This window comes from Scyliorhinus torazame, chromosome 7 (genome assembly GCF_047496885.1).
Source record: "Scyliorhinus torazame isolate Kashiwa2021f chromosome 7, sScyTor2.1, whole genome shotgun sequence".
NCBI classification, from domain to species: Eukaryota; Metazoa; Chordata; class Chondrichthyes; order Carcharhiniformes; family Scyliorhinidae; genus Scyliorhinus; species Scyliorhinus torazame.
In genome coordinates, this window is record NC_092713.1 from 108,331,807 (window position 1) to 108,354,563 (window position 22,757).

General features: G+C 44.5%; 1 protein-coding gene across 1 annotated transcript in view; it reads right to left on the reverse strand.

The window, feature by feature from the left end:
* Window positions 1-22,757, reverse strand: part of lamc1 (laminin, gamma 1) — a 368,639-nt gene that overhangs the window by 85,083 nt on the left and 260,799 nt on the right. The window contains exons 4-8 of the mRNA XM_072511236.1: window positions 22,204-22,370; window positions 15,657-15,845; window positions 9,329-9,446; window positions 7,866-7,964; window positions 617-753 (exon numbers count right to left, since the gene is read on the reverse strand). Coding sequence (XP_072367337.1) covers window positions 617-753; window positions 7,866-7,964; window positions 9,329-9,446; window positions 15,657-15,845; window positions 22,204-22,370 — 710 coding nt within the window. The remainder of the gene's footprint in view (window positions 1-616; window positions 754-7,865; window positions 7,965-9,328; window positions 9,447-15,656; window positions 15,846-22,203; window positions 22,371-22,757) is intronic.

Sequence of the window (22,757 nt, forward strand, 5' to 3'; positions counted from 1 at the left end):
TAGAAGGTACAGCAGGGCAACTGACCATCCATACATCAGCAGACATGAAAGGAGTGACCAAAGTTAATGATTACTGTGCAAATGAACTCCTTTAATAAATGTCTTCCAAAGGGTTTAGTTACAGTAAAGATACAGACAAGTATGGTATAGAACTCATTGAAAAAAGTCTGTTTGGACCTCAGGGATGCTTCTATCAGAAAATAACCGGTCAGGGTAAACAATGGATTATATCTTGCAGGGTTTTTGATTACCTTTGGGGATCAATTGCAATCTATTAGGTGTTCTAATATGTCCTTCAGAGGATTGAGAACAGGGATAGAGTTCAAGATTGAGTGACAGTGCAAATTGGACATGTTCCACTGGAAAGAAAGGAGTCAGTCAACAGATCAAAACTAACTTATTTTCTAGTCTAAACTATGTTTCCATGTACACAAAATACATATTTTAAGATTGAAAGCTTAATCATCTGTTCATACAACAAAGTTTGTACTGGAAGCTGAGCTGGAATTTATGATACTTGTCAAGTCTTCATCAAGCTCAGCAATAGCAAGTCAAGTAAGTACATGGCCATAGCTAGGAATATGGAGGCGAGTATATTAGAAAATCTCAGCAATACCTGTGCTAAAGCTGGATGTGATCCTCCCCATGTTGTAGCCCTCTGCTTTACTACAAACAGATGAATGGCCAAAGCAGAAGCAGGCTGTGCAGCCATGGGGGTTCTGGGGATCCAGGTTGAAAAATCCTGGCTTGCATCTAAATAGAAAAAGGAAAGAATATTTTGTTATGAATATACTAACGGATAACATTTCAAACTAACTTGTTGATAAGAACTCTATTACTAAGTTACTAAATGCTTCTGTATAAAATGCAGAATTAAAATCTGTGTACAATTGTTTGCTTTCAATTAAAACAAACCTCAATCAACAAACTATCTAAGCAAATAATAGTATCCTCAGCTAATACAATTTAGCAATACCCAATTCAAATTTCTAATCAACTGTTTTGATTACTACTGAATGAAGATGACAGAAGACAATTACTTCTGAAATTATTTTGAGTTACAACTTAGCAAGTGAAAGGTTCTATATTCTGGGCCAGGTCACAGCATTTAAATGGAGTACTGTAAGTGAACTAAGTGAACCTTTCAACTGCAGTTGCACAGCCCACAGATTGCAAAGCTGACCTAGAACCCAAAGCAACACTGAAGCTGTGGGAGGGACTTCAGGGAGAATGACAAAAATGAACAAATGACATGAAGCCTCCGTTATGAAGAAACTGATAGAGCTGAACAAATTTTCATTTTAGAGAAGATAACTACAGCGAGACATGATCCAGACCATTAAAAATGTTGAGACATAGTATGTGAGCTATTTGACTTGGACAATGGCCACAAAACTAGAGGAAACAGGTTTAAAATTAATCAGCATCAAATGAGACGAGAGATTAAATGAATACTTTCCTCTGGTGGAATGTTTGTATAGAACAAACTCAGTTCTTGTTATCTTAGATGATGCCAAAAAGAAAAAGATCTGTATTTACACAACACTGTCCATGACCTCAGAAGGTCCTAAAGTTTTTCTTGCTTTCCAAAATCAATTTAAAGTACCCAATTATTTTTTTCCAATTAAGGGGCAATTTAGTGTGGCCAATTCATCCTACCTGCACATCTTTGGGTCGTGGGGGTGAAACCCACACAGACACGGGGAGAATGTGCAAACTCCTCACAGACAGTGACCCAGGGCCGGGATCGAACCCGGTTCCTCAGCGCCTTAGGCAGCAGTGCTAACCAGTGTGCCACCATGCCGCCCTAGAAGGTTCTAAAGTACTTTAGAACCAATTGTATACTTTTTGAAATGCAGTAATGCGGCTGCCAATTTAAGCACAACAGCGTCCTGCAAACAGCAATATGATAATGAACACAATCTCTTTCTGAGTGATGGTGAAGAGGAGCATGCAACATATCGGTTGAATGCACTCCAATTGAATAAGACGTCTCTGACTGAAATTGTCTTACGGTTAAATGGTAAATCCCTTAAAACGGAAGTCAGCACTGGGGCTTCAGTGAATGTGGTGACTGCGATATCCGCATGCAAGAACACAGCCTTTAAGCTTGAATGGTACTACTGCCAAGCTTTCGATATTTTGAAAATCCTCCGAACAGTCAAGGCTTTGTGTGGCCTACAGAGGACAGGAAGTCAATATGCCCTTTGTTGTCCTGGAAGGACATAGATCCAGTCTACTGAGAAGAGACTGGTCATAGAAGGTTAGGGTGAACCGGCTGGAAATTTTCAAAATATCTGACAGCATTCTCCAGGATGTCTTGAGGTATAAAGACACCTTCCATAAAGAATTGGACCAGGTCAAAGATGTAAAAGCGCTGGTCAATCCGGAATGGACAGGCAAGTTCTTCAGAGCCAGATCAGTGTCATTAGAACTGCATCAGAAAGTTGAAGCAGAGATAAAGAGATGGGAAGAACTGGGTATAATCAAGCCAGTTCAGTTTTCACAGTGGGTGCCGATAGTCCCTGCCCTTAAACTTGATCAGTCGATAAGGATTTGTGAGGACTATAAACTGGCCATAAACTAAGCTGCCCAGGTCGGTCAGTATCCGATTCCCCAAATTGAAGATCTCTATATCTTCAGTGGGGGGAGGGGGCTAACCTATTCTAAATTGGACTTCAGTCATGCTTACCTGCAACTAGAGTTGGATGGAGAGTCTCAGAAGTTTGCTACAATCAATACCCATAAAGGTCTCTTCCCGTATACCAGGCTGCCACCACCTTCCAGCACATAATGGAAAAATCTCCTCTCGGGAATTCCCAAGGTGACGGTTTACCTTGATAACGTACTAGCTACTGGCACTTCACCAGAAAAACACATGGCCAGCCTAGAGGAAGTATTAAAGAAGCAGGGATCCTGTGAAAAATGTACCTATCAGGCCTCAGAAGTGAGGTGCCTAGGAATTTGCGTTGATGTGACAGTCTTGAAATGGTCATGGCCATTTGAGATGTCCCTGCACTCTAAAATGTCAGTAAGCTCAAGTCCTTCCTTTGTATGGTCAATGACATTGGAAGGTTTATTTTGAATCTAGCCGCACCATCACACCAACCATTAAGGAAGAATCAGCAGTGGCAATGGAGGGAGTTTCAAGAGGAATCCTTCAGAGTTGTGAAGTAAGCATTACAAAGGTCAAACCTTAGTGCATTTTGATCCAGGGAACCCAATTGTGCTGACATGTGACATGACCCCTTAGAGTACAGGGGCAGTTTTATCCCGCAAAATGGTAGATGGTTCTGAATGCCTTTGCCTCAAGGACCCTTTCTGAAGCAGAACCAAATTACGCACGAGTTAGCGGCTTTCCATAGAATTCCTACAGTGCAGAAATAATCCATTCAGCCCATGAGTCTGCACCTATCCTCTGAAAGAGCACTTTACTTAGGCCTACTGCCCTACCCTATCTCTAGAACCCAGCGCATTGAACACTAAGGGGCAATTTAACATGCCCAATCAACTTAACCTGCACATCTTTGGACTTTGGGTGGACATCGTAGCATCCAGAGGAAACCCATGTAGGCATGGGGAGAAAGTGCAAAACCCCACACAGGAAGTCACCCAAAGCTGGAATCGAACCAGAGTCTCTGGCACTGAGAGTGCTAACCACTATGCCACCTTGCCGGTTATATCCGCTGTGAAGAAATTCCACCAGTATGTGTACGGGCGACAGTTCGACAGCGTGGCTGACCACAAACCATTACTGGGTCTGTTAAGGGAAGACATGCCAACACCGCCCATAGACTCAGCGAGGGTGCAGCATTGGGCCCTGCCGTTGGTGGCTTGCAACTATGCTTTTCAGCACCAGTCTGAGACACAATTGCTAATACGGATGTGTTAAGTTGCTTGTCCCTAGCTAAGAGCATTCCGCCATCACTGGTACCCCAGATCATCATTCTAGCCCTAAACATCCTAGACAATCTGCCAGTGTCCGCAGGGCACATCCACAGATGGACCCAAAGAGACCCTAAACTAACGATACAGTCTGGCTATGGTTACAAGAAATCTGAACAGCTGAAGTCCTACTTCACTCTTCAAGACAAGTTGACATATGAAGATGACATAATTCTCTGGGGATCATGGGTGGTCGTTGCGCCTCAGGCCAAGGGGCCCTTCCTTCAAGAGTTACATAGTGTCCATCCAGGACAAAGATGAAAATGTGGGCACGTAGTTACATCTGGTGGTCAGGCATAGCCAAAGCCATCGAAGAACTAGTACAACAGTGCCAACCTTGCCAAATGTAGTCATCTTTGCCACCCTTCACCCCTGGGAATGGCCAAGTCACCCATGCACCACAGTCCATGTTGATTATGTGGGCCCATTCTGTGGCAATATTTTTTGATGCTGGCCACTCAAAGAGGCGATCAGTTCAAGAAGTGGAGACCACTATCTCGGCGGCCATGGTAGATGCCTTGCGCCGAATCTTTGCCATTCATGGGCTTTTGAGTCAATTGCTTTGGTCAATGGCACTCCATTCTCAGGCGATGATTTCCAGCATTTTGAGAGAGCAAATAGCCTATAACACACTAGGACAGCCCCCTCCCACCAACGAATGGTCTGGCTGAGGGCCACTCAAACTCAAGAATGTCATGAAAACGCAATCCAATAAACCACTTTGTCAGAGGTTGGATAATTTTTTGTTGTACAACTCAATCCCTCATTTAACCATGGGCGTCACACCAGCTGAGCCGTCAGGGGCCGTCAGCTGAGAATCCAATTGAATCTTGTATTTCCAAATTTGACGGGGATCGTGGAGGTAGGTCAGGCCTTCTGGAAGAGTCAATGGTCAGAACGGAGAGGGGACAGGGCGTTCTGTGTGGGAGGCCCCGCTTTGGCCCACCGTTTTGCTGCCAGTTGGCCATGGTTAGAAGTGCAGGTTGCGGCCCAGTCAGGGCTGGTGTCTTATGCGGTTGATGTTAACGGGAAGAGCACCAAAAAGTACATCAACCACCTGAGGTTGGCGACCCCCGAATTTGAGTTGACAAGTCCAGTGAGCATTGTGAATATTCCTGTAGCTCTGTCCAGCCAAGGGGAGCCAGGGACTCCTGCTTTTGGTCAACCTTCTGCGAATGTCAAGGCCAGTGAGGCTAGTTCACCTATCAAAGTGGTTCCTCCTGAGGCAGCATTGACTGTTTACTCTTGATCATCCAAAAGAGTTCCGAGCCTGGGGGTGGGCTACGGAGTCCACGAGGATCCAGAGGTCTCCGGACCAATTGACCTTTTGATGGACTCTTTGCTTTATTGTCCCCGTTAACCATTGTAACTTTTGTACATGGTTTTGCGGTAGTGTGTTAAGGGACATAAGGTGGGAGGGATTATGGTATCACGGCCACTTCAAGGAGGCAGGCTCCATGGACCATGTGACCAGCTCGGGGCCAATTGTGCAGGAGTGTGCAAACCCCAGCCAATGGAGAGTTTGCACGGGAGCCTGGGCAGTGTGGACGAGGAAGCTGAAGTGTAAAGACCTGTTGTATAGTGTTCTGTGCTCGTCATCTGACAGCCTTTGCCGGTTATCAGTAAACCCCTTTGGTTATTACTGGAAGCCACCAATGTATGTCTTCAGTCACCACTGAAACAAATGCCCTTTGACCCAGAGGATTTCAAAATGGATGTTCAGGCAAAACCAAAAACACAGCTCACTCCTACGGACACATAATTATTAATGCCTTAACCAAGGAGTGTTTTGTCCTGCTGTCGATAGATTCGATAGCTTTGTTTGATCAAGGAAGAAGTACATACTACCCCTTAAGCTGCTGGCCTGCAAATGGATTAGTTCAACAGATGATCAAAACATTCTCCTAAATTGGATGAATCTCTCATGTAAATGGCAATTCATTAAAGGAAGCTACCGAAGCTCCAAAGATAAATATCAACCCTTCTGAGTGGAAATGAGGGCATGTCTCCCAAGTGTTTTGAGGTAGGGCAATGTAGGACTTGAATATTCATGTGAAAGTGGAGAGATTTCACAGATCAGTGAGGCATTCCATAGGATTTTATAGCTGAGCGACTAAAACATTAATTAAAATCCTCCAGTATGGAATTAAATACGGCATGCAATGTTCTTGCATTCAAGAACAGCCGTTATTTACTGCAAAACCGCTGTAGCTAGGCAGCAAGTCACTCCAAATAAACAGGTACAAAGTTGTGCACTTTGTTACAGGATGTCACACTGTGCCACAGATGAAAGCTAACAACGAAGTTTCAAAAATTCGAGTTTGCTGAATTCTGCTGAAACAATTTGATTAGAGGGGTTTTTTTTTTGAGAGGAAGACGTTGTTACTGACAGAGTGGGAAATAACAATGGCCTTCAGGGAAGTCATACAACTTTGACAAAAAGCTAAATACAGAAACATTGTTCCAGTCAGATTCCCCCATTGCTTATTATAAGTTGTGTGTAAGGTAAAAAGCACGAAGATCAGGAGAATATTAGGGGCCGGATATTCCCAACTCCAATCAGGTCGAAACAGAGGGGAGCAGGGGGAGACAAAAAGAAAATGGCTGCTATGCTGCATGGCTGGAAGCCCCAGCTCCATTTCCACTCTCCCTGACTTTCTCGAAGACAGGGGAGAGAGCATGGGCTTCCAAACTCCCCTGCGCCTCGAAACTCTCCCACGCCAATTAACATCGGTGTGGGCTTATTAACAGCCTACCTACCACAACTTTTCAGAATCGGCGCAGCTTTTAGAATCAGGCCAGCTACATGGAGGCATGGATCACATCTGGGGCAAGTCATGGAAGTGGAAAGATTTTAAAAAGGAGAGTAAAAATGCTTTATTAAGCTTAAAGGGCGTAAACATTTGAAGATAAAACTGCAGCAGTCTGTCACAGGACAGGGAAGTTGCCAGCATTAAGAACTCTGGCAGCTCAGGCAGTCGTCACCCTCCTGACATTGCATGATCATTGGATAAATGGGTAAGACTGCTTGTGCACCAGGAAGGGGAAAGCCTGAAAAGGAGGCTGCACTCTCACAAATTGAGGCCATTACATGCAGCAGCTTGCATAGGAATGGCAGAGTGTCAGATGGGAAGGGCAAGGGCATAAGGAAACACTATCCTCAACACAGGATCTACAGGGAGTCAAAGAGCCATAGAACTGTCTGCCAAAGGAGACAGTGCCTCTCTAGGCATATGGTCAGGCTTCTGTGACCTAATCAGTGCAGACCTGTGGCATCTCCCAGTTGGCTGCATACTGGTGCACCACCCAGACGACAGATGTCCTCTTTACCGATGCTGGAGAGCACATCAGGATCACAACAATGGGGCATTGCAAGCTCAAAAGGCTCACTGTCCAGGGCCTGATGTGGTCATGTCCTGCAAAACCTTCCTGCAAGCGTCTGTCATTTTGGTGCTCTGCTGAGCTCTTCATTACATGACCTTCCAGGGAGGTGTGGACCTTGTGGATGGAGAGGTCCTGGAAGGGACAACCCATCAGGGGAGGAGTAAAAGCCATTGAAGGCAGAAGGAGATGATACTGAACAGAAAGTTACCTCCTGGCAAAGGACTTCCCTCCTTTCCTTACTGGGTGCCAGTCCTCCGGCTCTCCTGTGCCATCTCCGGTCCCTGTGGTGTAGTGGCAGGCTCTGGCACAAACTCTCCCCCTCAGGACAACCAGTTGCCTCAGTAATGCTACCTAGAATGCCCGAAAACCCACTTTCATTCCTGCCCTATATAGCTTTAATTGAACTTGTGTGGAGCATAAACACTGTTGTGCTGTTAATTCTATGTAATGCTATACAAAATAGCGTATGTAGAAATACAACTTTTCTTTAGAACTGTTAAGAATTATGTATCAACAAAAGATCCCACAAAACGTACCTCTCACAGTTGAATCCCTCTACATTATTCTTGCAGATACAACGCCCTGTATCGACACTGCATTCGGCCGTGCTACCAGAAGGGTTACAGGCACATGGTCTGCCAACAGAGAAAGCAGGTAAGAAACACAAGGACACCTGAACCTCAACAGTGCTTCTGCACGTAATCCAAAACATCTATAGAACAGATGGCAACTGGAGCACAACTAGCTAATGCAAATGCAGAGTATTGCAAATGCTGGAAATCTGAATATACTCAGCAGGTCAGGCAGCATCTGAGGAGGGAGAAACGGAATTTACATTTCAAGTCAGTGACCTTTTGTCAGAACTGAAAAGTGTTCCAGGTGCGAGGCACATCATAATCGCTGCTCTCATTTTTCTCAGACAGCGGGTACTGGTAATGGCCCGGTTACTGCTATTCATGCCTAGACCTATCTCTTATTTATTTTTTGTCCCATTGCCACTCTATTTTGTCTTATACTATTATCCGCTTGGTTATTTAATCACTTCTGCTTTCCACCCTATCACTGCAGTCCCTTTCCTTCTTTCACCCTTCCCCCCCCAACATTTCCCTGCTCCTGTATTTGCTCGAAATCTATTAGATCTGTGCATTTATATGTTCTGATGAAAGGTCACCCACCTGAATCATCAAGTGTTTCTCTCTCTGTAGATCCTGCCTGACCTTTTGAGTATTTTCAGCACTTTCTATTTATATCAATAGCTAATGAAGTCACCGTCAAGTAGCTAGCTATATAGCACTTTTATAACAAAAATAACTGTGATGCCCCTATATTGAAGTGGGGCAATATATTATACAATAGATTGAACCACAGCAAAAACATATTGTGGTCGGGAGAATATTATCTGACCACATTAATAATTTAATTGCTATCTTTTGTGTCCATGTTTTCTAAAATGTTGTATCTCAATTATGGCAATGCATACGAGTGATGTTTAGAATATTAAGTTTGCTGCACAGTTCTCCAAAACTTTAAAACAAGCTCATTTTTAAAACAAAGAGAAAAAAAACAAGTTTTTGTAGTTACCATAAAATAAAAGACAGTACCAGCAAACGCTAGTATAAACCAAATTACACATATAGACAAACTGCTGCTGGTAACAATACCTTAATGTGTTTGCTCAAAATGCTACCATGTTGTTTCAGCAGAGGTGTTCGTAATTTGAAATCAACAAATCACTGCCACTATCAAATTGTGATCTGGAGAATATTATCCGAGCACATTAATAATATAGTTGCTCATAACCAATAATAGTAGTTCTACCACAATGATTAAAAGCTACAGCCAGTATTGCGGGGAGGGGGAGCGCAATCCACAAACACAATACCTGCATTAATAGCAGCGAGTAGTTGGATGCCAATCATAAACATCTGTCAAAAATAAGTTGCTTCATTATCTGCTACCTGGAAATACATGAAAGGCAAGGAAACCACAACATAATTACCTGCATCCTGCTTCAGTTAGTGAGTGGTAGCCAGGTTGGCAATGGTTACATTTATCTCCCATCACTCCTGGCTTGCAGCTACACCGACCATAGTTTTCACATTGTGTGCTGATTGAACCTTGAAAACAAAGAGGAGTAAAGATGAATTATGCACCTAGAAAGTAAGGGATTCTAGGGCTGTGGAGGAAAGGAAGAAAGAAGGAATGGATTAAAGTATTTAATATTAAGAATGGTAAGGAATCCATTTGGCTCATCAAGTCTACACCGACCCTCTGTGCGAGCATCCTACCTAGGCCCATTCCCCCACCCTATCCCTGTAACCCATAACCCCACCTAATCTTTTGGACACTACAGGCAATTTAGCATGACCAATCCACCTAACCTACACACCTTTGGACTGTGTGAGGCAACAGGAGTACCGGGAGGAAACCCACGCAGACACGGGGAGAACATAAAACTCCAGTCACCCACGGCTGGAAGTGAACCCAGGTCCCTGGCACTGTGAAGCGATAGTGCTATCCACTGTACCACCCCATTATTTTGAATAATTCTGGTAAATCAAAATCTTCAGTTCTCTACCATTCCAACAATAACAGTGCCCACGTTTGCTGGAAGCTATTTTATTATTAAAGTACCAACTGTCAAATCCTCAATATCAGAAGCATCAAATCCCGAAAGATAAATGTATGTGGCAAATTCATGAGGCAGTCTAAACAATATTGAGTAACATACAGGAACTGTGATCTTCGAGGGGAGGGGGGGAGAGAAAAAAAAAAAAAAAAAATCACAAAATTAAATGCTAACATATCTATCTTCATCACAATATATAGCTACTGATATAAGTGCACACATGCATGTACAGTTCTCAATGCATAACATGGATATCTGGACAAAACAAGTTGATGTAGTAATCTGGGCTCCAGGGGCAAATCAAATCCATTTATAAAATTGGACTTCTCATCTAAAGAACAGAGTCTGAGAAGTTAAAGTCTGGGAAAAAATAGTTAAATGTTATGACAAGTTAAGCTCAAAATACATATAATTGTACAAATGGTTTGTAATAATTTTTTTTGAAGCCCAGATGGAATCTTTCAGGCTTTCTAAAATTGAAGCAAAGTAACTGAGATGCTGTGGTGGCTGCTCTTTTTTTGTAGATACATACTGAAACAGATCTGTGGGCTCCTGCCTAATAATCTCTTAAGTCACTTAACAAGTCTAGAGTGATTCCAATAATTTTAAATTAGTGCCAGTGCAATGGCCAAGTACAAAGAACAATACAGCACAGGAACAGACCCTTCGGCCCTCCAAGCCTGCGCCGACCATGGTACCTGCCTAAACTAAAACCGCATGCACTTACGGAGTCCATAGCCTTCCATTCCCACCCTATTCATATATTTGTCTGGAAGCCCCTTAAATGACACTACCGTACCTGCTCCCACCACATCCCCAGACAGCATGTTTCATATATTTACCACCCGCTGTGTAAAAGGCTTTCCTCGCACATGTGCAAATTTCCAGGACTTCACATAGTTACTGAAAACCACCATGTTTAGGATGCACACCCTTCCAAGTGTGTCCATTTTCAAATGAAATTCAAATGTATCCGTTACGACCCTCAAAGGGGTTTGAACTTGCCTTGTATTATATTCCCCTCCTACACCTTGGAATACAAACTCCCAAGGTGATTAGGGGGCAGAACCTCCTCCCAATTGGAGGATTTCCCACAGGATATAAACCCCGGCCTAGGAGCAGGTCGGGGAAGAGAACCCTGAAGGGGAGTGGAAAGTGAGAGTGTATTGTGTTGAGGAGTAGCAGAATAAACCTAGTTATCTAGTCTGTCTACGTGTGAAGTCCTTGCCTTTGGACATTACACTGGCGACGAAAATAGTGGAGCTGCCGCAATCACAGACCTACCTGCCTCCGCGGAGCTTGGAGAGGCCTCCAACACAGACAAACCAATGACACTCATCGGTAAGCTTGAAACCTTTGACGCCGATGTGGACGATTGGGCCCAGTATGTGGAAATGGTGCAACTGCTTTTTCAAACCAGTGTCAATACGAACAGTGAGCGACAGACTGTGAATTGCTGACCGCCGTTGGTGGCCCGACTTATGCCTCGATTAAGAACCTTGCTTACCCAAACAAGCCTGATGAACTTGTATTCAATACGTTAATTGATCTGGTCGGCTGTCACCTGAATCTGCAGCCTCCTACGGAGGCTTTCATATGGCTTTCAACCGGTTTCATATGGCTTTGCAGGCCCCAACGGAGTCAAGTGTGGTGGGTGGGGGGTATTTGGCACGCCTACGGGCTCTTGCCACCCCCTGCAGGTTCGTAGCCTCCTTGGCCGAATCCCTAAGACACCGCTTGGTTTGTGGATTGCGGGACCAGGAGAAGCTGCGCAAGCTGCTAACGGAGCTGCCCCTAACTCTCCAGGCTGTAGCGCTTACCCATGAGAGCGCCGAACACGGGCTCCAGGAGCTCTGGGACATGGCGGTCCTAAACATCAAACGCCGGCGGGAGCACCGGCAGGCAGCTACCGGAAAAGAGCAATCAGGTTCAGCGCATCGTGGGGGCCATCGCAGGTCGCAAAATCGCCGCTGAGTCTCGCCCCGAAGCGACTGGGGGGAATCCCCCGACGCGACACTCTCAGATGGTGGCCGCCCACATCGAGCGGTTTGCCGAGGCCAGGACCAAGGCTCCTGGAGGTCATGCGAGGGTGCCGTTCCCAGTCAACAACAAAATGTAAAAGGAACCCAATAAAATTAAATACAAAACAAAACAACCAGGTGCCCCCTCCCCCCTATACATAAACAATATATTAACATCCGCCGAAACACATAGCAAACCGCTGGGCATGCCCAGAACATATGGGTGTGATTTGCTGGGCTCCCTGAGCACGCAACACACCTGTCCTCACCCACAAAAAACCGGCTCATCCTTGTCCCGGTCATGTGTGCCCTGTGCAGCACCTTAAACTGTATGAGGCTGAGCTTCGCGCAAGAAGAGGAAGAGTTCACCCTCCCTAGGGCATCTGCCCATGTCCCCTCCTCGATCTCCTCCCCAACTCCTCCTCCCACTTACCTTTCAGCACCTCCACCGTGGCCCCCTCCTCCTCCTGCATCACCTGGTATGTTACCGAGATCTTCCCCTCTCCAACCCATGCCCCCGAGAGCACCCTGTCCTGTACCGTACGTGGCGGCAGCAGCGGGTATTCCACCACTTGCCGCCTGGCGTGACTCTGCAGTTTAATGGACACCCCAACAAGATAGAGCTCAACACAGGGACAGCAGTCTCCATAATCAGCCACCGCACGTTCGTGGCGATGCGGACCGGCCTCCGGTTGCTGGAAGCTGGGGTCACAGGAGCCTGGCTAGCCACCTATACTGGGGAACCATTGGAGATAGAGGGCACTGCCCATGTGTCCATGGTGTACAGGCACAGTCCGCGTGGCTACCACTGGTGGTAGTGTGAAGCCGAGCCTATTGGGGAGTAATTGGCTGCGCCATCTGCAACTGGGTTGGCAGAGCGTATGACAGATGTACTCCCATGGGCCAGAAGGGGTGCTGGCTAAATGTCTATCAGTTCTTTCCCGGAGCCTCATCACAATAAGAGGGACTGTGGCCACGATCAACGTGGATGAGAATGTTCAACCCGTGCCGTATGCACTCCGACCCAAGGTCGGCCAGGAAATGGACCGGTTAGTGCAGTTGGGCCTGTACGTCTGTCCATTTCATGGATTGAGCCACGTCAGTGGTTCCAGTAATGAAGCCTGATGGGCCGGTGTGACTATATGGCGACTATAGGGTGACCGTCAACCGAATATCCCGTTTCAACCATTATCTGGTGCCTCGGATCGAAGACCTTTACGCCCGATTCAGCTGGGGCAAGACATTTACGAAGTTGGACAAGAGCCTGCAGACCCACAGCTGTTGCTTGACCCAGGGTCAGAAGCACGTAATAATCAACACCCTTTGGGCTCTGTACGAATACACCAGTTTGGTGCCTCCTCGGCCTGTGCCATCTTCTAGCATGTCATGGAGCACATAATATGCGGATTTCCACGGGTGGCCGTTTACCTGGACAACGTCCTCATCACCAGAACCTCATACCGAGAGCACATGGGAAACCCTCGTCAAGGTACTCGAACGGTTTGCTCGGGGCAGGGTTCGCCTCCGGAGAGAGAAGGGTGTTTTCCATGTGCCAGAGGTCACATAATAATAATCTTTATTGCCACAAGTAGGCTTACATTAACACTGCAATGAAGTTCCTGCGAAAAAACCCTATATTTGGGCTACTGTGCAGGGACTTCCCTCCAGTGGAGGGCAAGGTACAGGCCCATCCCTAGTGACCCCACAAACTCTGCTCTTTCCTAGGTCTGGTGAGCTATTATGGAAACTTCATTCCCCGGATGGTCATGTTGCTCAACCCATTCCACCAACTATTGAAGAAAGAACAGCGATGGGACTGGGGCCCCTCACACCAGAGGGATTTCCAAGAAGTCAAACGTCGCCTCTCGTCGGACAAATTACTTACCCACTTCGACCCACTCGAACCTTTGCTCCTTACATGCGATGCCTCACTGTACAGCATCGGAGCAGTACAAGTACACTGCATCGGAGCGGCCGGTCGCCTTTGCGTCCCACACACTAGCGGACGGCGAACAGAACTACGCGCAGGTGGAAAAGGAAGGTTTGGCCTCGTACTCACGCTTTAAAAATTCCACCAATACGTTTATGAACACATATTCACGGTCTACACAGACCACAAGCCCCTGCTGGTGTGTTTAAAGAGGACAGAGTGACCCCTCCGATCAAGTCTGCCCACGTCCAGTAATGGGCGTTGCTGCTTCCGAATATACCCTGGAACATCATTCGGGCACAAAGATTCTGCATGCTGACACGTTAAGCTGTCTGTCCCTCCCCACAAAGTCACCTGCACTTGACATAGCCGCGGAGTTGATAGCCACCCTCCACTTCTTAGGCACATTGCCGGTGATGGCGGCCTGCATAAAGGAATGGACGCAGACGTACCCAAAATTATTGCGGGTTTGGCACATGGTCCAGTTTGGGGCCCAGCACAGGGCGCTGCCAGATGAACTGAAGGCCTACACGTCAAAGCTGCCAGAGATGAGCGTCAAAGATGACGTTCTCTTGTGGGGGACGCGGTGGTCATGCCCAAACATGGTCACGCATCATTACTGATTGGTCGACCTCTACAACGAACATCTGGTGGTGTCAATGAAGAAAATGCTGGCCCACAGTTATATTAGATGGCTCGGATTAGACTCAGATCGAGTTGGCCCACAACTGCGCTCCATGTCAGGAGCACCAAAAAGACCCGCCGGCAGCCCCGATGCACTCCTGGGATGGCCCAGGAAACCATGGTCGTGGGTCCACATGGACTTTGCCAGTCTGTTCCAGGGGGCCACGTTCCTTATGCTCGTGGACGCCCACTTAAGTGGCTGAAGGTAGACTGGGTTCCCAGTGTAACCGCACGGGCCACCGTGCATAGACTGCGGAGCATTTTCAGCACACACTGGTTGCCCGAAGTCCTGGTATCCGACAGCATTCACCAGCCAGGGGTTTGCGTCATTCATGGATGGCACGTACATACTGCTCCATACCACCCGGTCTCAAAACAGGATGTCCAAACATTTAAGCAGGCAATGAAAAAGATGCCCACAGGATCCTGGGAAACACGGCTGGAGCGTTTCCTTTTTGGTTACTGCACTTCGGCGCATGCCACAACCGGGATCGTGCCAGCAGAATTACTCATGGGACGACGACTCAGTATTCGCCTCAATCTCCTCCTCCCAGACATTGGGACACGGGTCCTTCAGCACCAGGACCGCTCCAGAAGGGACTCACGTCGAGATAACAGGATCAGATTATGTTGGGAGCAGACTCTACTGAATGCTGGACTTACATTAAAGTGATAAACATGAGATTGATGTAGAGGATTCAATGCAAATTCAACAGCTGTGCTGTCAGATAAACTGCAGTAACTGTATGGGATTACAATTTTAATAATATCCTGTAAAATAAATAAAGGTGGAGGCAGATGTAAATACAGATGCAGACAATATTAGTTTGATTCATCTTCAAAATCTCAAAGGAATGCAGAAATTTTAGTTCTTCTAACTCCACCACTGTCATTTTTTATTTCTAGCTCATTGAGACTATAGATCTGTATGTAAGTAAAGTTTATAAATTACCAACGGAATGCAAAGCATACAATTGCTGCTTTTCCCCAAAATGTTATTGTACCAAAAGTGTGCACACACAAGTACTTTAAAAAAAACTGTTTTCAACAGATCTGCACTCACCCACTGGGTTACAATTGCAGGGCAGACATTGGGCGTCCGGACCCTGGCGGTAGAAATCGGCCCTGCACCTCTCGCAGTTGGGACCATCTGTATTCTCAATACAGTTGCGACAGTGTCCACCATGTCCAGTGGCTCGGTAGAGCTCAGAATCAAAGAAGCATTCCGCAGATTTGCCATGGCAATTGCAAGCTGCAGAAGTAAAAATGGTAAAATAAATTTGATTTGATGCAAACTACTTAATCGGCTAGATCTTCCTCACTACAAAACACTATCCTGGTCAATGTTTATCCTTCAACTAACATTATTAAAGCAGATCTTGTCATTATCACATTGTTGTTTATAGGACCTTGTGTGCAAATTGGCTGCTGTGGCTTTTGCACTACATTAATTACTACAATTCAAAAGTATTTAATTGACTGGAAAGCAAATTGTGTCTTCTTAAGGTCATGAAAGGCACTATATAAATGCAATACTTTATTTTCAAAATAAAATTTCCAAATGAAACAGGACCTCATGGGGTTGAAAGTAAAATATTAGTATGAACAGAGCGTTGGAAAGAGACAGAGACAGGGCGAGCGAGCCAGGTGGAGCCAGGGCAAGCGAGGAGGCCGAGACAGGGCTAGAGAAGAGACAGAGCAAGAGAGAAACAAAAAGAGTCAGACAGAGAGAGGGAGACAGAGTGAGTGAATTGAGGGAAAGAGAGAGACAAAGACATAGACAGAGAGAGAGAAAGAGAGAGAGAGAGATAACGCACATTACCCACTGAGCAATGTCTTACCCCCCGAGCAATGTTTAGCGACTACTTGGTTACCAGTATGAAAATCAGCATGAGCGTGAAGGAGGGCGAAAGAAGATCTAAGTCAGAGACACACTGGCTTTAAACACCTCTTTCAATTATTATTTTGTGACGACACAAGAAGCAGCACAGTACATTCAAAGATGCAAAGGATTGTAAATGCTAGAAGTGAAATAAACACAGACGCATCTTACTGCAACACAGTAAGCATTAGCTTCCACCTGAAACATTAACCTGTCTTTCACTTCCATATGCTGACATGGCTGATCAATTCCAGCAGTTTCTATATTTACACCTGCAATCTATGCACTTTAGCATCCATTTTAAATATAGATGTCCAATTCTTAATAAATAATTATAAGCAGAATATAGGAAATTATGGGATACATTTTTTATACATCACTTAATGGTATAATTGAAAATGTTCTTGCAAATTTGCCACCTAACAGATGTTAGATTATCCTTCACAAGCAACATCAGACACATCCACCTGTTCATTGTCAATCCTCAACTATATACATTTTATCTACAGTTCTAGAGGCTGAGGTGGTTCAGTTTGTTACAATTTAAAATACCTGGATAGATTTATTTTTCCTAAATATGGTTTTCATTTTTTGGGGGGTGGACAGCTGGATTCTGCTCTCTCAAAGCTGGTTCATGTCAGACTCCTCCACAAATCTTAATTGCAGACCTTGACAAGCCAACACTGCAGACATGATTTTCGCAGGGCGAGATAAGCATAATGGTTCCACGTGGAGATGGAGCAAAATTCCAGCCAAACAAGAAGGGAAGTAGGGAAATCACAGACATCTTCAACCTTTCCCTACTCTGTTTTGAGGTTCCCACCTGCTTTAAGAAGACCACCATCATACTGGTGCCAAAGAAGAAGCAGGCAACGTGCCTCAATGACTATCGTCCGGTGGCCTTGACATTTATCATTATGAAGTGCTTCAAGAGGTTGATCACAAGACACATCAACTCCATATTCCCAGAATGCCCTGATCCATTGCAATTCACATACTGTCACAACCAGTCAACAGCAGACGCTATCTCCCTGGTCCTACACTCATCCCTGGAGCATCTCGATAACAAGGACTCCTACTTCAGACTTATTCATTGACTACTGTTCCGCGTTCAACACCATAATCCCAGTGAAGCACATGTCAAAACTCCAAAATCTAGGACTTGGCTCCTCCCTCTGCAATTGGATCCTTGACTTCCTGACCCATAGGCCATAATCAGTAAGGATGAAAACAACTCCTCCACAATAGTTCTAAATACCAGGGCCCAACAAGACTGCGTACTTAGCCCCCTACTATATATACTATACTCCCTATACACACACGGCTCTGTTGGAAAATCCGGCTCCAACTCCATCTTCAAGTTTGCTGATGACACGACCGCAGTGGGTCGGATCTCAAACAACAATGAGTCAGAGCACAGGAGGGAGATGGAAGGAGATAGAGAACCTAGTGGACTGGTGTAATGACAACAATCTCTCCCTCAATGTCAGCAAAACTAAGGAGCTGGTCATTGACTTCAGGAAGCCAAGAATCGTATACACCTGTTTGCGTCCATGATGCTGAGGTGGGGACAGTTGACAGCTTCAAATTCCTAGGTGTGCACATCACCAACAATCTGTCCTGGTCCACCCACATGGACGCTACAACCAAGAAAACACAACAGCGCCTATACCTCCTCCGGAAACGAAGGAAATTCAGAATGTCGACATTGACTCTTACCAATTTTTACAGATGCACTACAGAAAGCATCCTATCTGGCTGTATCACAGCTTGGTACGGCAACTGCATGACCCAAGACCGCAAGAAACTACAGAGTCGTGAACATAGCCCAGTCCATCACGTGAACCCGCCTCCCATCCACTGACTCTGTTTACACCTTCCGCTGCCTTGGGAAAGTGGGCAGCATAATCAAAGACCCCTCCCACCTGGGTTATTCGCCCTTCCGACCTCTTCCATCGGGCAGAAATTACAAAAGTCTGTTAACACACACTAACAGCTTCTTCCCCGCTGTTACCAAGCTCCTGAATGACCATCTAATGGGCTGAACTGATCTCTCCATGCATTTTCTCTACTGTGCAGCACTACACTCTGTATGCTTCACCCGATGTCCATGACTATGTATTTACATTGTGTATTTATATGTCCATTGTTTTTCATGTATGGAACAATCTAACTGAATTGCATGCAGAACAATACTATTCATTGTACCTCGGTACACGTAACAATAAATCTAAAAACCAGGAAATTACAGGCCAGTGAGCCTAACTTCAGTGGTGGGGAAATTATAGGAAAAAAATCTGAGGAATAGAATTAATCTCCACTTGAGGAGGCAAGGGTTAATCAAGGATAGCCAGCAGGGCTTTGTCAAAGGAAGAATGGTCTTACAAATTTGATTGAATTTTTTAAACAGATGACTACGTGTGTAGACAAAGGTATTGCAGATGATGTAGTCTACATGGACTTTAGTAAGGCTTTTGACAAAGTCTTGCATGGGAGACTGGTCAATAAGGCTAAGAGGCCATGGAATCCAGGGCAATTTGGCAAACTGTATCCAAAATTGGCTTAGTGACGGGAGGCAGAGTGTGATGGTTGAAGATTGTTTTTGTGACTGAAAGGAACTTTTCCTCTTAGCGGAGGGGTCAATAGCCAGGGGCCATAGATTTAAGGTGATAGGCAGGAGGTTTATAGGGGATGGGAGGAAAAACATTTTCTCCCAGAGGGTGGTGGGAATCTGGAACTCCTGCCTGAAAGGATGCTGGAGGCGGGAACCCCCAAATCATCTAAGTATTTAGATGAGCACTTGCAATAACTTAGCATACAAGGCTTAGAGGTCTAATTGCTAGAAAATGAGATGAGAGCAAACATGTTTGATGGCTGGCGTAGACACGATGGGCCAAAAGTCCTCTTGCCACGCTGTTTAAAAAAAACTCAATGACATTTGGATGCAGGTGGACAGGACATCATTGGTGCAAGTCAGCAGATTCAAGTCAGTAACCAATCAGCAAAGTAGGCCACGACTGCAAACAGTAAATTTATTTATTTTATCCATTCATTATTAGTTTAATGGAGCCTGAAATTAGGAGAGGAGGAAAGAAAAGGAGAATCAGTGCTTCAGGATAATGTACAGTTAATAATAAGAATTAACTGACTAATAACCAGGAATTGGAACCCTTTCCCAATAAGAAAAATTGAAAATTAATTGAAGTTAACTATTAAGAAATGTTGGCCGCTTTCCCTGTTGAAATGGTTGGTGACAGTGGTGCTGAAGTTACTGGCCCCAGGCCACACAGTAGCACAGTGGTTAGCTGCTGCAACCAATGAACAGCAAGCAAGGGCTGGCTGTCAGTAACAGGTTTGTACAGCAGCACAGTGGTTAGCACTGTTGCTTCACAGCGTCAGCGACCCAGGTTCGATTCCCGGCTTGGGTCACTGTCTGTGCAGAGTCTGCCCGTTCTCCCTGTGTCTGCATGTGTTTCATCCGGGTGCTCCAGTTTCCTCCCACAAGTCCCATAAGACGTGCTTGTAAGGTGAATTGGACATTCTGAATTCTCCCTCAGTGTACCCCAACAGGTGACATAGTGTGGCCACTGGTGGATTTTCACAGTAACTTAATTGCAGTGTTAATGTAAGCCTACTTGTGGCACTAATAAAGATTTTTTAAAAATTACTGGCCCATTCATTCGAACAGGGATCCTTTGAATATAAAGGCTTAACAAAAGATAATACTACAATAAAGTATAACCTCAAATCTGGATTTAGAATATTTTTTCAACTGTATCAAATTAACAGAAAACAAAATAAATCCTCCACATAAATTTGGAAATCCTAAAATCAGAAAAATAAGTGTCTGAATTTTTGCTGTGTAGCAGTTAGTAAAAAAGAAAAGGCTAAATCCTTTACTTTCTTTTTCCAACATTTTTCGCCAAAGCTTTCCATTCCCCTGCTAAAGTTGTTGACTCCTAGTTGAGCTACCAATCTGCCACCTGTATCAGCATCATCCAGTATCTTGCACACCTGATCTTCCTTCATGTGTGAAATCTGACAGTAAAATTCAGTAAAGCATTCAATCTGTGCCACCCAAAATGTTTGCACATGTTTACTTTGCAGGAGTCTCTGGACAGCAACTATGAACGGGACCTGCGGTCATCATTCTCCACCTAATCAAAGGATACGGAGGCCAACTGTAAACTCCACCTACCACACCCAATATAGAGTAAAACCAGTCAACTCAATATAGATGAGGAATGAGAAATGTAGTTGGGTTAGGGGTGGGGATGCTCTGTGGCATTTATTGCTCAGGTACACAAATCGTGAATAAGCTGAACCACCAGTTGCTATATTTTACTTTCTCCCCCCCACCCCCCCCCCCCCCCTTCAACTGGAACACTGCTCAAAAGGCATATACAATATCTACACATTCTGGCATCTCACTCACTACTTGTGGGTACACTTTATGGGAGGTTCGCAAGCGTTAGTCACTAAAATCAGAACCTTCGGAGGAACAAATTTTATTTACATCCATTAACACCAGAACCAGGATTTTACATCCCACTAAATTCCTTCATTGATTTATTGCAATTTTAGAAATAAACCTTCAACAAAAATGAAACCTGATCACCTACCCACAAGCTCTACTAATTTGTCCATGAAATGGATTGCTGGTGGGAGGGGTGGGGTACGAGATGTGGGAAGAATTATCGAAAATGCAAGTTTAGAATTTTGAAGTTTGTCCAATTCCAGGATCACCCATTGTTCTCAGTGCAGTTCAGTAACGTGCTTCCAACTGCACATTTCTCTTCCACATCACACACAAGATAGCCATAAGCATTTGCAGGTTTGGCTATTTATTTTAACTGTATTTTAATCTTATGAACTATAAAGGATATTTTTGGATGTGGGGGTGGTGGAGAAACTTCCACTTTTACAGTTAGCAAAATTGTGGAAACCCTATAGATCACATCTCCCAAGGAAAAAGAAAGTGGAAACAGTGGGTAAAGCTATGGAGGGAGAATATAAACATTGGGTTGCTAGGTTGTGGAATTTTCTGCCACAAATCCTTATTGCAGAGCAAACCGATTCCTTTAAAAAGCATATGATATAGTTGTCGGAAAAGAACCAAGAACGAACTAAGGGGCCTAAGCAAGAAAGTAGGATTTAATCAGGTAGCTCAAAGCAAAGACAGATTTGGTGGACTGAATGGGTAATTCCTGCGCAGTAAAGTCTTCTGGGATAATTTTGATTTTTGGTTCTATTTTGTATGTATGATGGATCTAGTTTAACACATTCTTTCAATTTCAATCCAATTTAATATGAACTCTGGAAAGTAAATTGCCAGTGAAATACACAATTAGCCACTAAGAGCCTGATTGGAACTTTCAGCCATTAACATTTAAGGGAGTGATGGAATAGCAGGGAAAGGAAATGGTTAAATAAACAAAATTTCAGGTTTCAAGACAGAAGGATTCAAGCATTAAATAAAAGCAAATTCACAATTCAAATATGGATGCTGCATAGTTCAACCTACATTCTCTTTATAGAAAGATTGATGTGACTTATTTCTATATAAAAGTGTTAATAGTTCAAATAAATTGACATATATGTAAACAAAATGAATCACTTCAGAAGTTAATTTTTCACCAATTAACTATAAATGGACAGAACATTTTGCTGACTATTCCCGTTGAAAGGATGCTGAAATTTTACAAGCTATCCACACTCCTATACTCACGCAGACACTCGTTTGGATTCTCTGCAGTGGCCCTACGCCAAGGCCGATCATTGTAGAATGGTTGACAACTCTCACAGTCCACTCCCGTTGTGTAGTGTTTGCAATTGCAGACCATCTTATTAAACTCATTCTTAATGCATTCGCTGGCATGGCCATGACATTTACACCTGTGAGGGTGGGGATGAATAAAAATATATATAGAATTAATAATCAAACAAGGTAAATGCCATCTGAAGATGCGATCAATTGCAGCTGAAAAATATATTTCACTTCACGAGTTTTTAAATCAACTGTTACTCTGCAGAAATAACAGCAAAGAGACAAAGCTATTTCACATTTAAAATTATGCTCCATATCACGCTTGCAAGGAAATGCACTGCATCAGTTTGTTTCCTAACTTTATGATATCCATAAACTGGGGTTGACAAGCAAATGAACTTTAAAGTCTGGTTGCTTTGTCCCAACATCAAACTGTGCCAATGTTGATTGAAGTCTTCAGCACATCCATAATTTTCAATCCGAACTGAAATCAATTCTGTTGGTTTTAACCTCAT